General features: G+C 39.4%; 1 protein-coding gene across 1 annotated transcript in view; it reads right to left on the bottom strand.

Annotated features, from left to right (window-relative positions):
* The window catches only part of si:dkeyp-72a4.1 (uncharacterized protein LOC100148058 homolog), a 255,329-nt gene extending 246,619 nt beyond the window's left edge, over positions 1 to 8,710 (bottom strand). The window contains exon 1 of the mRNA XM_060841219.1: positions 8,564 to 8,710. Coding sequence (XP_060697202.1) covers positions 8,564 to 8,710 — 147 coding nt within the window. The remainder of the gene's footprint in view (positions 1 to 8,563) is intronic.
* Positions 8,711 to 17,168: the final 8,458 nt, after the last annotated feature.

Here is a 17,168-nt window from a genome sequence, read left to right on the forward strand (position 1 = left end):
ACCCTTCAGAATCTCAACCTTTTCCCTTCCTATGTCATTGGTTCCAAAGTGTACAATGACCTCCTGCTGGTCCCTCTGCCCCTTGAGAACATTCTGCACCCTGAGACATTTTTGATCCTGGCACCAGGGAAGCAACACACCATTCTGATATTTCACTGCTGGCCGCAGAAATGTCTGTCTGTACCACGGACTAGAGAGGCCCCTAACACATTTGATTGCTTGGAATCCGATGTATCTCGCATTACATTACAGCCAGTCTCAATACCAGAAACTGGGCTGTTCGTGCTATGTTCCCCTGAGAGTCCACCACCCCCTATATTTTCCAAAACAGCATAGTTGTTTGAAATGGGGATAGCCATAGAAGACTCCTGCACTATCTGCCTACCTCTCTTACCTTTCCTGAAGTTAACCCATCTATGTGACTGTATCGGAGACTCCCCCCGCCTCCCCCGCCTATAACTGCCATCTATCACATCCCCTTGCTCTCGTAAATTCCTCATTGCCTCTAACTGCCTCTCCAACCGTTTCATTCTATCTGATAGGATTCGCAACCAACAGCATGTATTGCAGATATAAATCTTCAGTAACCCATAAACTCTTCCTAAACTCCCACATCCAACAAGAGCAGCATATCACTCTGCTAAAGGGCATTTTTGCTTCTTTCAAATCTATAGACCCAGAAAATAGCACTGTCTTATTCCTCTACAAAACACTGCTCCAGGTTAAATTAATACTTATGGCTTATATTTAATCAAGAGACATAACTCAATAAAACATGTAATCAAGAAAGAATCCACTAGAGACTTATTGTAAGGTCACGCTTAAAATGCACTTATCTGTTTGTACTGTACTTGTAATCCCAAACAGGTTCCTCCAAGATCAGTTGTGAATTTCACTGTTTTTTTAATTTTCCCAGGCGCACTCAGATGTCAGCGATACATGAATTCGACAGCAAAGGCAGCAACTGTGCAGGTTCACCGCTGTGTGTCATTTAGCAGTGTGGGTTTCTTTCTCTCTCTCTCCTGCACTGACCTCACCATGTGCTTCCGTTGTCTGTTCTTCTCCCTTTTAAAAGTGCTGTAGTTTTGACTTTTTTTTCTCCAAAGTTACAAAAAATGCAACTGCATATAAAACAGTAATAGCTGCTCATGGAATTTGAGGAAATCACCTCCAACACCTAAAATACTTCAAAAGGAGCAGCTGCTACAACCAGAAGTTTTTCCCATCCTCCATCTTGGATTACCTAGAATCCAGTCGGTCTCTCCAATGTAGAGGAGACCACATCAGGAGCAACAGATGCAATAAACCAGGTTAGAAGAAGTGCAGGTGACTCTCTGCTGGATTTGGAATGATTGTTTGGGGCCTTAGATGGAGGTGAAAGAGAAGGTGTAGGGGTAAGTGTTGCACTTCCTGCAGTTGCAGGGAAAGGTGTCAGATGTGGAGGAGAAGTTGATGGGGAGTGTGGAACTGACGAGGGAGTCACAGAGTGAATGGTGCCTATGGAAAGCAGATAGCAGTAGGGAAGGAAATATCATTTTGATGGTGGGTCTGATTGCAGGTGGTGAAAATGGTGGAGGATGGTGTACTAGATTTGGAAATTGGTGAGGTGGTATGCAAGGACCAGGGAACTCTATCCTTTTTGTTGTTGGGGGAGAAGAACTGAGGACAAAGGGGGCAGGAAATGAAGGAGATGCAGTTGAGGGCATTATTAATCATGGGAAAGGCGGAATTTTGGTTCTGGAAGTAGGAAGACATCTGGGATACCTTGAAGTGGAATCCCTAATCTTGGCAACAGATGTGTTTGAAATTGGGAATATGGGATTGCATTTTTGCAGCAGGGTGGATGAGCGGAAGTGTAGTTGAGGTACCAGTGGGAGTCAGTGAGTTTAAAATGGATATCAGTGCTAAGTCGGTTACAAGATGGAGACAGAGGTCCAGGAATGGGAGGGAGGTGTCAGAGATGATGCAAAGTGTTGAAGTTGATGATGTATTCGAGCTCCTTGTGGGAGACAGCGTCAATACAGTCATCAATATACTGAAGAGGTGATGGATGATGCCAGTGTAGCTGCGGAAGAGGGATTATTCCTCGTATCCTACGTACAGACCCATGCATGTGCCCATAGCCACCCCTCTGGTTTGTAGGAAATGGAGGAGTCAAAGGAAAGATTGCTGAGGGTGAGGATCAGTTCTACCAAGCATATGAGTCTGTTGGTGGAGGGGGACTTGTTGGGACTGTGGAAGAAGAAGAAGAAACAGAGGGCTTTTTGGCCCTCCGCATGGGAGGATACAAGTTTAGAAAGACTGAATGTCCATGGTGAAGTTGATGTGTTGGGGGCTGGGGAAATGAAAGTTTGGAGAAGGTGGAGGGTGACAGATTTGGAAAGGGACGATGCAATTAGACTTAGATTATCGATGTGCACCTTATCTTTGTAAAAGTAAACATGCTGGCGCAATAGGCACTGAAGGTGACAAATGGCATATTGGACTTCATAGACAGAGAGGATTCGATTAAGGAGTTGGACATCTTGTTGCAGTTGTACCGGGCCTTGGTGAGACAACACCTGAATTATCACATGCAGCTTTAGTCTCTTCATCTACTGAAGAATGTCTGGCTATGGAGGAAGTGCAATTTATTCCAGGTGGATTACTGGAATAACAAGACTGACATATGAAGAGACTGGACCAATTAGGACTATGTTCTCTGGAGTTTAGAAAGAGGATCCCATAGAAATCTATAAAATTCTAAGAGGCAAATATATGGAAGATAATCCCACGACTGGGGAGTCCAGAACTAGGGGTTACGGTTTAAAAATACAGTGTAGATCATTTGGGCAAGAAACAAGCCTAAGGGTTTTTTTTAAACAGTGGGTGGCTCATGTGTGAAATGAACTTCTTGAGGAAGTGTTGAATATGGGTACAATTATAACATTTAAAAGACCATTTGGATAAGTACATGAATAGGAAAGATTTAGAGGGAAATGGGCCTGCAGCAGACTGGTGGGACTAGTTTAGTTTGGGATTATGTTCAGCATGGACTGGTTAGACTGAAGGGTCTATTTCCATGCTGTATGACTCTAGAATTCTCTACCAGAGAAAGCAGTTGAGGCCAAAACATTGAAATGTTTTCAAGAAGGACTTAGATGTTAGGGTTAACAGAATCAAAGAGATCAGGGAGAAAGTTGGAACATGATACAGAGTTGAATGATCTGCCACAATAATATTGAATGATGTAGCAGGCTCAAAGGACTGAAAGGCCTGCTCCTGCTCCCATCTGATTTTTCCCAACATGTATGTAGATTAAGATCATTAAGACTGTCACGATACCTTTCTGAAAAGTTTTTATTATTTCTTCCTTCATACTCCATCCATCATGTGGTTTCTGTAATGGGCACGTATACTATGCCACCCACACCCACACCCCAAGTAATTTCCTACCTTCACTATTTCTCATCTCTATCTAATTCACTTCTACATCCTGATTTCCTGACCTAGGGGCATCCCTCTCTATTGTACTAATACCACTGTTAAAGTGGTGGTGCAGCTCTGTTAACTATGTCCCAATCTATGTCATCATGCAGACATAAAATTAAAATTTCTGAGATATAGTAGTTCCTGGTCTCAAAAGGGAAATGTACAGAAATAAATGCTTCGCATATAATTAACTACTCTGGGCGTGTCCCAGGGGAACAGAATGTCTTGAATGGCAATACAAATTAAACCTAGTGGTGCACTTTCAGTTGTGTTATAAAAAATAAAAAAGGGAATGCTAGTTCAAGTTGCTGGAAAATGCATTGTGTTTAGTCATTTAATAAACACCTTAAAGTCCCAGAGCTTGTTTTGTCATCTGGTCAATTATCAACCAAAGTCTGAATTACATTTTCTTCAACAAAAGTAAGGACAGACAAAGGTATTATCACTCTGGGCCAAAATTTAGTCTGATAATTATGGCACCTATCATTAATAAATCTAATCAGGAGTTCTGGAGAAATATCTTTATCAAGATAGTGGTTAGAATACATAACTCACTCCATAAGCAGTCACTGATTCAAACAGCATGTTATGTAGGAGAAAGTGAGGTCTGCAGATGCTGGAGATCAGAGTCAAGAGCATGTTGCTGAAAAAGCACAGCAGGTCAGGCAGCATTCGAGCAGACGAATCAACGTTTCGGGCCGGAGCCCTTTATCAGGAATGATTTTCCAACAATACACTCTCGCACATGTTATGTATTCAGGGAATAGCGAGGGGTGGGACGATACATATGTGAAGCATAATTACTGGCACCAACTTGAATGACCTGTTTCAGTTCAGAACAATGCTTCTAATTTCATGCAAAATACTTCCAACAAAAGACAATCAAACGTTTGTGCCACAAATCTAGCATTTTTTGACACTACTCAAATTAGCCATTTTACAAAATTTAATCATGTTAATTTAGACAAGCTAATATTCAAAATCAATGCCACTGGGGATGCTATTTTGCTTGTAAATGATCCATTTGGCAAGTAAACAAAAGTAAGTGCACAGTGTATTTCCTGAACAAAAATTCAGAAATTCAAAATAAAAGATAAAAATTAAGCATTATTGGTTGCTTAAATTAAGAGGAGAAAGTGTGGTGCTGGGAAAGCACAGCAGGTCAGGCAACATCCGAGGAGCATGAGAACCGACGTTTTGGGCTCGAAACTTTGATTCTCCTGCTTAAAATAGGAGTCATAATACTATCTATCTAAAATGTACAACAAACAGCATGTTATTTTAAAATATGCATTCATTTAAAATATTTACCATAATAAAGCATCGCAAAGTGTTGTTCAAGAAAGAAGTCAAAATAAAATCTGACACCATACAGAAAGGCTAACAGAGAAGAACAAAAACTTGATTAAAGAAAACTTAAAAGAAGAAGAGGATTTTAAAAGGAGGAAAGATAAGTAGAGAGGCAGAGATGTTTAGGACAGCCAGTAACATTGCAATTAGGGGATATATAAACAGCTAAAATCAACGGAATGTGTACAGGATAGAGATTCATAATACCAGAGGAGGTTGCAAAGACCGAGGGATAAAGGCCATGAAAGGGTTTGCAAACAAGGCGGAGAACTTCTCAAATAAAAAAAAATGTTTTTTAACCAGGATGCAGTGAAGGTCAGTGAATACAGGAGTGATTAATTACTTAGACTTGCTGAGAGTCGAGATGTGGACTGTCTGGATGCCAAATTTATACAGGATGGAAGCTGGGAGTTTGGCCAGAAATACACTGTGACCCTGGTGGAAGGAATGGACGGGTAATCAAACTCCACTACTCTACAAGCTGTCATCATGCATAAATGAATAAATGAATTCTCAAATCAGTTAAATTGCCTCACTTTGACTGCTATCTAGAATCAAAGAAACTCACGCTAGGCTTTACCAATTTTATCATTTAACAAGCAGCAAAACAGATTATTAACCATTGCGTTGCAAACTGAAACTATATCTCCTCAAATATGTACATATTAGTTCATAAATAGGACAGACAGCTCTGCAAAAATATCACAAGCATAGACAAAAAAAAACAAATTCTGTAGATGAAGAGTCCAAGCCAAGAGGAGAATTAACTGACTTTCCCCACATAGTTGTTTGACCTTTGACAATTATATGAAAAGTTTTCAACTGCAGAGCAATAGCAGACCCTCAATTCAATAGCTGGTCAGTTGAACTTAGGTGTTCACTCGAGTTAAGCATTGTTTCCAGAGACAAATACTCTTTTCCACTCAGAATGAAGAAGGAAGAGATCTCTCTTTGCTTGCAGGCTTTCCAGAGATCTGGGCTCAACTACCCCTTCTAAGGTCTGAGGTCCATGACAAATTGCAACTTTCAAATCCAAATACTCTGCTCAGCAGCTTTTCAGTGGTTCTCCTTCATTCACAGTCATTGCTCACTGTCAGATTCAGCTATTTAACAAGTAAGCATGTGCAAGTTGTGCAGCAAGTCTTAGAATAGGAAGTAATAATACGAAAGAGGTCAAATAGGTCTTGCATTTTGTCTGAGTATAGCAGCAAAACTCAGAACATTTATTCTCTTGCAACATCAATATATGTATAATTTTCAAGAAGGATTACAGGAAGAATGATTTATCTCATTGACCTGAGGACAAAAAAATCATTGCAAGCCAACCCATGTTCTCACTAAGATCAACTAATTCAGCTGAGAATAACGATGGTGTCTGGAAACCCCTGACCTGCAGAATGCTCAGTTTACTATTTGAAGCACTCACCTCACTGGGGTAGCATACTCAAAACCAAGCCCCACTACTCCCAGAATCATCACAAACGTCAAAACGTTCAAAGTATATTAAGTCCCCAATCATCCTGTCAGATAGACAAAGGCCAATAGAAAATAAGGCCAGTTTTTTAGTAAAGATAAATATAACCTATCTACAGTAAACAACCATGAAGTGTTGACACATAATTATACTTGTTAAACTGTAACTTTCCTATATAACTAACACACATACACACACACACGTGCCCACGAGAAAAAGACACGAACTACAGGTGAAGAGGCAAAACTGAGAAAGTAATTCATTGGCCCCAGTTCACAGGATTCACTGAGATGATCCTTTTGCTTTCCAGGACTAATTGTTCTTCAAAGTACTCTTCTCTAAGGAAGCACAGGTGATTAGAATACCAACTGTGAAGTCTCATAGTTACTGTTTAAAACCACAGCTAACAGAAGTTGGTGAATGATAATAAACTGGCTTTCTTCACACTTTAGCTATTTTACCCCTTTCAGAGGTGCAAAGACTTCTGCAAGTATCACTCATGCCACAAGACTTTCAGCTCCCCAGGAACCTATCACATTGTTGTTAGACTGACAGCCTTGGTCAGATACAACATGTCAGGACTCCACAAAACAAACCGACTACTTGTTGCCGGCCAAAACTCATTTTATACACATCCTACAGATGGATGTACATACATGCATACAGATACACATTCTCCGTGGCTGTTTTAACAAGCAGCAATGTACACATGATTTGAAATGACTTTATAAATTTTTTTTTAAAAGTACAGTATTCCTTTCCACAATCCTTTGCTTTAAAAAAAATCCTTTTCCCATTTCAGTCCATATCAAAAGTATAGGAAAATAAGAGGGGTGGTCTTTTTAAAAAAAGAATATTAAAAAACACACAGAAAATAAGAAGAGTAGGCCATTTAGCCCTATGCTCTGCCATTCAATATAATCACAGCTGATCATCAAATTCAATACCCTGACCCCACTTCCCTGTACCCTTTGATCACTATAGTCCCATAAACTATATCTAAATGCTTCTTGAAAATAGTCAATGTTTTCATTTCAACCGTTTCCTGTGGCAGAGAATTTCGCAGGCTGATCATACTTTGGACAAAGAAGTTTCACCTCGTCTCAGTCCTAAATGGCCTACCCTGTATCCTTAAGTAAAAAGTGAGGTCTGCAGATGCTGGATATCAGAGCTGAAAATGTGTTGCTGGTTAAAGCGCAGCAGGTCAGGCAGCATCCAAGGAACAGGAAATTCGAAGTTTCGAGCACAAGCCCTTCATCAGGAATGAGGAAAGTGTGTCCAGCAGGCTAAGATAAAGGGTAGGGAGGAGGGACTTGGGGAAGGGGCGATGGAGATGTGATAGGTGGAAGGAGGTCAAGGTGAGGGTGATAGGCCGGAGTGTGGTGGGGGCGGAGAGGGCAGGAAGAAAATTGCAGGTTAGGAGGGCGGTGCTGAGTTCGAGGGAATCGACTGAGACAAGGTGGGGGGAGGGGAAATGAGGAAACTGGAGAAATCTGAGTTCATCCCTTGTGGTTGGAAGGTTCCCAGGCGGAAGATGAGGCACTCTTCCTCCAACCGTCGTGTTGTTATGTTCTGGCGATGGAGGAGACTGCGACCCATGGTTCTGGATTCCCTAGTCATAGGAATATCTTTTCTGTGTTCACCATGTCTATTCCTATTTGAATGTTATAGTCTTCTATGAGATCATCTCTCATTCTTCTAAACTCTAGTGAATATAATCCCAACCAATCCAGTCTCTCTCCCTATATCAGTCCTGCCATTCCAGGAATCTGTCTGGTAAACCTTTGCTGCACTCCTGCTGTCACCATAACATCTGTCTTCATATAAGAAGGCCAAAAGACCAAAGCGGAGTTGATAGAAAGAGGGCTGCATGGTGGCTCAGTGGTTAGCACTGCTGCCTCACAGCACCAGAGGCCCCAGTTCGAATGCAGCCTTGGGCAACCCTCTGTGTGGAGTTTGCACATTCTCCCTCTGTCTGTGAGGATTTCCTCTGGGTGCTCCATTTTCCTCCCACAGTCCAAAGGTTGCAGATTAGATGATTTAGCAATGCTAAATTGCCCATAGTGTCCAGGATTGTGTAGGTTGGGTGTATTAGTCAGGGGAAATGTAAAGTAATAGGGTAAGGAAATGGGTCTGGGTGGGACACTCTTCAGAGGGTCAGTGTGGACTTGTTGGGCCAAATGGCCTGTTCCCACACTATAGGGATTGTATTGTTACATTCACAATATCACATCATCCTTTTCTTTAAATAAGTAAGTTTCCACATACCTCTTCTTTATCCAGCAATAGCAATTGGCCATCCGTGACAACACAAAATTTGGTGTTCCATATTGCATGTCCATGATGTGATTTTCCACATGATATCCTGTGTGTGAGTGGACCTCTCACATCTGAAACACAGAATGCAATTTTCATCTTTATGAAGGGGACATTGACCTGACAAAAAAGTAATTATTTATTATGAAGTCTATATTGGCTTTCACTTCAGTCGAAACTATAATAAGGTTTAGAAGAAAATTCAGAGTGTACAGTATCACCTCCATTAATTCACACCAGCTGTCTCTCACTGCTTACTAGCTAAGCAAAGGTGAAAGGACAATGACCAGGTGTTATCACAAAAAACAAAAGGAAAACAAGGTAAATCAAATTTCAATGATAATTTGACATTAAACAGAGCAAGATTACAAATGCTACATTTCTACAGATTGAAAAATTAGGCTTTCTGATGATATTTGTGGGCAGTTAAAAATAAACAAGCTTAAAGGTGAACTGAGCATAGCAGTATTTCCATCAATAACTTATTTTCTTTTGGTAATTGAAGAGATTTTGGAAGCCAAAGGAATTTTGATCCTCCCTTGTACTGTGATGACAGGAACCCATGTTCCCAGCCTTGGCCTCAAAATCACTCAGAAATTTAAAACAAGGAAGCTGGAAGAAGGTTGTTAAACAACCAACTGTACCCTCCCTTCATTAGGTTGGAACCTGTATAAAATTTCTTGAATGGTATGCTGCAGAGGTTATTTTGACATAAACAATAAATGTGCATTGCAAATGTGAGTTATAAATAAAGCAAAGTGCCACAGACAGCCACATCTTGTGTTAAAATAACCAAAATAAAAACACAGTTTCAACTTTCCATAGTGTACTTCCACAAAGTGCACATCAAGTGTATTTTTAGGGAAAAACCTAAAAATAGTTAGAAGTCAAAAGCACAAAATGATAAAATACACAATAAGTCTGTATTTCCAAGCATTTTCTGTTTTTATTTAGGTTTCCATCATCTGTAGTATTTAGCTTTTGGACAGTTCAAAACCATTGTGTTTCAGTTATTTACTACATCTTGGTGAGGGAACATGGATTGTTCTTCATTTTACACTATATAAATTATTTGCATTTATATAGCACTTTCATGACTTCAGGATGTCCCAATCTACAAGTATATCATTGACTGTAAGTGCTATGTAAAAAAAAAGCCAAATTTTAAACTGCAAACTCTCACAAACAGTAATATAATAACAATCAATTTTCTTTAATTCAAAAAATAAATGAAAGTGATCTCAACAACTACCGCCTTCAGGCAAGAACCCCATCAAGTGCAATTGTTCCGTCTCACCAGACCTCCCACAGACAGGTGAAGGATCAGACAAAGAATTTCCTCAACCACAGGATCAATTCTATGTAAATACTACATCTTCCTTGTTTAACCTTCATTTTTGTAATGACTTGACGCCAGTGGACCAAAGAATCCTCACTTCATGTTTATTGGGCTGCCTATATGTCAAACCTCGATACAAAATATTTCACAAAAACAGGGATAGCTAACTAGTTCACTCAATACATGTGCAAAATTAATATTGTAAGTAATCTAAGTAATCTAAAATATTTCACAAAAACAGGGATAGCTAACTAGTTCACTCAATACATGTGCAAAATTAATACCTAGACAGGTGATACAAGATTAAAACTCCCTTGGAACATATTCAGTTTTATTAAATTTATTTTGATAAAATATTTATGCAATAGTATCAGGCAATAAGTGTATTAGATTGCACAGCCTAGTATTCCTACATTGTTCTTTATAATCAGTAGCATTATCACAAACTTGATATTATTTTCACAATGAAACTTCCAAATTTTATTGTGGGCTCCTATTCTAGTGAGATGCACAATCAACACTTCCATTTAAGTAATTCTCAAGAAGGCAGAAGCTAGTTAGCTCAATTGGTCATGCAGAGAGCACCAACATTGCAGGGTCCAACATGCATATTGAGTGAGGTAGTTCCTGGGGGTCCTGCCAGAATGGTACTGTGGCACAGAAATCCTCAAATAATGAGGATGTTAAAGGAAGACAGAATTTGTGAGGAAGAACACTCCAAATTACTTCAAAATAAAAATTAAAGTTGGAAAGAAAATGCAAAATAGAATAAAATTGACTATAATTCTAGCATGTTAAAAATTGGTTTCTGTAACTTTTACAAGATGCTGCTGAAACCTACATATGTGCACCAACTGGCATTATTTATAGTAAAATTAATATCTTTGAAGAGTAGAGAATTATAATCACCTTTATTTTGCCTTCTTTATTCATAATATTGAGAGATTAGTGTTTCCACACTTAAAAACATTTTCATAGAGGTGCACAGCATGGAAACAGACCCTTCGATCCAACTCGCCCAAGCCAACCAGTTATCTTAAATTAATCTAATCCCATTTGCCAGCGCTTAACTAATATCTTTCTAAACCCTTCCTACTAATATACCCATCCAGATGTCTTTTAAAATGTCGTAATTGTACCAGCCTCCACCACTTCTGGAAATAAATTTACGCTATGCAGATACAAAGTTAATGGCTGATGATTTTCTCTTGATTGTTACATTAAATTGCCTTGCAATACCTATAATTGAAATCCTTTGACATCAGCATTAGTTGGTACAAATATACAAAGAAAATTAAACCACTTAACATTATCATAAATTTTTAACCAGAGTACTGATATTTTGGAACATTTCCTACAGCATGTTCATATACAGTACAATCACATACAGTAGAGAATTAAAATAACTGGCATTGAACCCTCAAAATTCTTAGATGTTTACCACAATATGCCATTTGCTATGCCACTGATTCACAAAGACCTTGACAGTTCCCCAGTTTTACTAGCTGATGGTAATACTGGATGTCAGGTCGCAGAGGTGAAACTTGGATTGATGGATCACAAGTTTAATTTTTGAAGTTACCTACTACATGGCTAGCCACCAAACACAATCACATAAGGCAACCATTGTTCTTCAACAAAAAGCTTACTAATCAAGGGAAAAAATCTAATAAGAAATATTTTAAAAATTCAAGGTGATCTAAAATCAAAGTTTTAACCTTTATCCAAGCAATATCCTTTTCAATACTCAATCCCTGTGAAGGTTTGCTCCCACCTTATTTAAAATTTCTTACTTAGCCAACACTTTATAGTTTTGGCCCGGAACATTCTTTTCAGCTCAGATTATCTGGATTCTTTTTCAGTTCTGATGGCTGAAACCTGTCAGTTCAGACAGCTTGAAAACTGAAAACATAAATCTTCACAGTTTGGGGATGTTATAAACTAGGTTAAAACGAGGTTGTATTTTTTATCAATTAGCACCGCAGGTATCCTGCTGGACATTTCAAATCATGTGTCTTCTTAGAAATGGTGATTTTTGTTCTCTATGTCAAATAACTTCTAGCCTCTTGAAAAAATAACTCCCTTCACAGAAATGAAACTTCACATCTATTTCACCACTACTTTAAAATCCAAATCCCAAAAGAAAATAGTATATTATTCATCTTTATTGCAATTGTTCATTTACATAGAGTATGCTGGCCTTAACCAGAAGATTTGGCAAAACATTTAATTCACTTCAGCATCCCAAAAGGAAGAGAGGAAAAGATTATGATCAAAGTTAAGTAGTCTGCTGACATTCATTGTCCCTGAATGACTGAAGGTATTAGAGAGTTGGCACAATTGCTACCATTAAACTGTCCTTGCAATTAGCAAAGCAGATTAATTGGAGAAAAGACAATTCAGCCAGAAAATCTAACATGGAAGATTTAAGAAGCAATTCACAGTGAATTTTGGCTTTGTGGTAGAGTATTTTTATACACAAAGTTGGCCACCTGTACATTGAGGAGAGACTATCTTTAGTTTGATAAATAATTAAAGTCTCAAAGAAAAGATGTAATTTTTTTTCAGTCACTTCTGATAGTAAAATATTCAAATGGTAATATCAAGTGCTTAAATTCATTTCACAGACCATAAAACCAGTACTCATTCTGACAAAACCTCTCTCAATAACCTAGAATCTAATGACAGACAGAATTCTAACTGTTAAATCCTCGGCAGCTGCAAAGACTAATCATCCTATCAATTACAATAATATGTCAAGTGTAAAACAAATCCTAGCTTGACCCCAATCGGCCATGTTAGCTGATTCGGGATCTTCTATTTCCTGTTACTCTGTAAAGATTGCATTCAACACAGAAGACAACAGCAGCTGACCATAATTGTCAATTTGTTCATTTATCGGAACAATCTAAAGTCACCAGCTATGCTTATTTTATACAAAGGGAAGAATGGAATCATCTATTAATCCTGATCTTTAATTTAACACTATCCATTCCCTACATTAAGGGAGAAGGACTATGGTGATGCAAATATTCATACTTAAATAGTGTTCTCAGAGCAGAGGCAAATCCATATCATAGTGATACGGAGGGAATGTTAACCAAAGTACCTCATTATATTTCGGGAATATAGCCACAAATTCAAAACCTACAATTTAAGATATCATATCCTAAATAAATAAAAACATTTTCATCATTTGTAGAATGATTATCCACATAATTACACACGTTAGAACTGACAGTTGTCCAGGTGTCAATGAAACACTAAAATATTGTTAGTTGGATTTAAAAATAAATATTAAAACGACAATGACTTCTTTTTCTGTAACAGCGCAATTGACTGCATGTTCAAATCACTAAAGTTTTATTAAATATGATCCCAGCTGATCAGACAAGCCTGATCCCAGAACGAAACATTGCTTGAAAAATGATATACAAAAAGTCTGAATTTTAAGTCACCCTTTTGTTACCAGACATCCCAATGACCAGTGCAGGATTCATATAATACTGCTTGCACAAGATGACAGATCAAAACCACTGGATCAACACGACCAAGGTGGCATATTCTCCTGCTTGGAGAAACTGCTCTACCTTCCAAGCAGAAATCCAGATTCTTCTGAACTAACTTTTGAATCTTCTATTCCAATGTCAAAAGGAAACAAAATTGCTGTCATGCACTTACTCTGTCCATCAGGAATGCTGCAGAATAAATATTGTTTCTGCAATCACTCTTCTACTTCTGTGAAACTAATTTATTTAGGTAAATGTTCCAAAATGTCCTTTGGAACTTTATAAAAAACAAGGACATCTAACTCTCCTTGTTTGATTATCAACTAACAGCACATACAATGTCTTCATCTGAGCTTCTTCAACTTAATTAACCAACAATTAATATTTTAGATGGCTTTATGCAGATGATATCACTCTGACACTGCAATCTGGCTTTGTACGATACTACCCAAAAGAGTCTGATCAATGATGTCAAGAAAATAACAGGTGTTTTCTGGGTCAGTGGTACAGTTGACGTTAATCTACAGATGTCTGTTCTTCTTCGAATCATTCCTTGGTTGATGTCCTTGCTACATACAGAGAAGTGGTCGGGACCACAGTCAGCACTGAGTAACAAGGACACTGTTAAAAGGTGACCTCTGGAGAACATGAAATCTTGCTGGAACCAGTGGTGCAATCTTAAAGGTCTCCAAGATACCTTGCACTATTTCCCAATATGAAAGCAGAATTAATCGCACTGTAGCCACACTAACAGTATAACTCAGCGTTCTATACCCAGCATTGTTCATCTTCTCAATTCCACAGTCCCACGTGCACATTGGTCAAGTTGCGTAATTGGTACCACACTTGTGTTGAAATTCCCTCGTCCAGTCTCTCAGTTAGGGGAATTCTGTTAATGGCAACAGAGTGCTTTAGAATTGATCCTTGAAATCTTAGTGTGTGTGTGCGTGGGTGAGGAGGGGAGAAGGGGAATGTCAGAGCACAGATGCACATAAAGGTTATCTAGGACCCCACTTGTTTACAAACAAAAGAGTGGAGGACAGGGGGCACTCAATCACTACAACTAGCAGATTTTGCTACTGTGTAACCCACTCCATGCTCATTTCACTTCAATTTTCTCCCGTCAGAAAGGCATCTAGCATTTCTCTACAAAGAAATGCACTTTCAGCCAGTTTGCTTTGTCGCAAAAAAGTAACGTCCACGTAGAACTTAGAGCGCATTCTCAATCACAGAGGTTCTGCATTCAACCACAAAGAGAAGGCCATCAGTAATCCAGGGCGCATGCTCCTTATGTTCCAGGTTGCATTTATCTTGCCTCTGCATACATTATCAATCTGCCTGTCAAAAGACAGGATTGTCAAAGCCTCATGCACATATTAAGCAAGTAGGTAAAGCTGAAAAAGAATCCAACTGACTAGGGTTGCCCACTTGAGGACAGCAGCTGAATGATACGACATGACGATCTTTCCCGTCTTCAGAAGTAATCCCTGGCAGTTGTGCTCTCCACAATCCAGCAAAAGCTTATAATCAGTAACTCATATTGCGCCAACATAAACTATAAACAGATGTGCTTTTTGTACGGTGGTAGAATGGGTGAATAATGAATTATAATTTGAGTGAAGACCCAAGTTGCCCAAGCATCTTTCTTTTCCCCGCACACCCCAGCCTTCTGTATCCAAATGCCTCCTCTTGAGTTCTGTGTGCAATTCTAGTCACCCTGTTATAGGAAGGATATTGTTAAACTGAACAGGGTTCAGAAAAGGTTTACTAGGATGTTACTAGTAATGGAGTCTTTGAGATATAAAATTAGGTTGAAAGGGTTTGGTCATTTTTCACTGGAGCATAGGAGGTTGATAGGTAACCTTAGAGATTTTTAAAATCATGAATGGCATAGATAAGTTGAATGACAAGGGCTTTTTCCCTCCCATGGGGGAGTTCAAAACTAGGGGGCATATTTCGAAGGTGAGAGGAGAAAGGTTTAAAAAGGACACGAGGGGCAACTTCTTTCCATTGAGAATGATTTGCTGTTGAATGAATGGCCAGAAAAATGTTGTGGATGCAGGTACAGTTACAACATTTAAAAGACATTTGGATACATTCATAAACAGGAAAGGTTTGGAGGGATATGGGCCAAGCGTCGGCAGGTGAGACTAGTTTAATTTGGGAACCTGGTCGGACTGGACTGGTTGGACCGAAGGCTCTGCTTCCATGCCATATGACTGTGACCCAATAGCCAGGAAAGTTGAGCTGCCTGTCTTTGGAATTTTGATTCCAGCTTTGAGGAAGAGAGTCACTGAATATTTTTAAGCACAAGAATAAGTTTATATTTTTATAATAAGATCTGAGAGGGTGAGGAGACTATAGGGAAAAAAAAACAGTATTGATCAAACATCAGTTGTCCCCTTTTTCTGCATGCTTAATAAACCTCAAATGCACTAAGCCAACTTTGGCTATTTTTCCTCATTCTGTTTTCCAAAATGTACCAGTGGAATTGTACAGCAAAGCAAATTCTGCTAATGTCATTCATTGCTATCCTTTGAGTTCAGGAGGAGTTTCTGCTATGGTGCTTAATATAACTCAACAAACTGATTCTCGATCTGCAGATCTTTGGCCATATTTGTTATGAGACATCGAGACCTGGACTGCAGGATTTGCTTCTTTTACCACCCCCAACACCTCATCAATGAGGTGTTTGGACCAGACGTGTGGTGTAAGTTGGTGATCTAGATGTCACCATTTTAACTAGCTCCTTCCGTTTTTTTGCACTAATGTTGCCATACTTTAAGGAGAGCCAGTGTGTTGTCTTTTTTTGTTGTTAGCGTTTTTTGTTCTCCCTTGGAATTCTAGCCATTTTGAGAAACGAGACTACAGAACCTAGCAAGAGAGACATTTTTCAGCCATTAAGACAGTATTTCCATCCAAGTTTTTTTAGTCAATACTTTTGAGGCAGGTGGAACTTTAACTTATTGGACCAGAGGTCTGGACAGCGCCATTACAGGGGAACTTTGATTATCCAAATGAGATGTGCAGACACTATTTCATTCAGATAATCGATTATTCAGTTAGTCGATTAAATGCCCTACCTCTGGGGCTCGGAGTTTTTAAAGTCTGCTCCTTGTTCAGGAGACTGCAGCAGTACACAGCACGTGATCCCCGCCGCCAACACCACCGACTCTCTCTCTTCCCCCTCCCCACCCCGACCCCATCCAGCACTGCACAGAGGACGTGAGCCCCTGCCCTGTCCCTCTCCGGGCAGACTTCTGCTGCTGCTGCCACTTTTGTGAGCTAAGTCTCCAAGTAGTGCACCCACATACACACACAGTGCAGTGTTTTGACAGGTTCCACATTTGCCCTGTACAGGACAATGTTGGGAAGATTATCTGGGGAAGGGGGGGGGTGCTTAGGGAACACCACTCTGTAGTACTCCAAGGAAAGTATGGAGATAGAGAGAGGGCAGAAGGTCAGTCATTTGGAGATCATGCCTGTTTAATCACTGTAAACAAAAGACGCAATCACTGTTGGAAACACGTCTTTAATGTAATGCTTCTATCAGAACCTCGAGATGTCCTTCGGATAATCAGATTTTCGGATAATTGGTATTCAGATAATCGAGGTTCCTCTGTATACCACAAGACCCTAGAATTAATTAGAATCAGAATCCCTACAGAGTAGAAAGAGGCCATTCGGCCCAACGACTCCTCAGAGACCA

The sequence above is a fragment of the Hemiscyllium ocellatum genome, chromosome 21 (assembly GCF_020745735.1).
Source record: "Hemiscyllium ocellatum isolate sHemOce1 chromosome 21, sHemOce1.pat.X.cur, whole genome shotgun sequence".
Classification (NCBI taxonomy): domain Eukaryota; kingdom Metazoa; phylum Chordata; class Chondrichthyes; order Orectolobiformes; family Hemiscylliidae; genus Hemiscyllium; species Hemiscyllium ocellatum.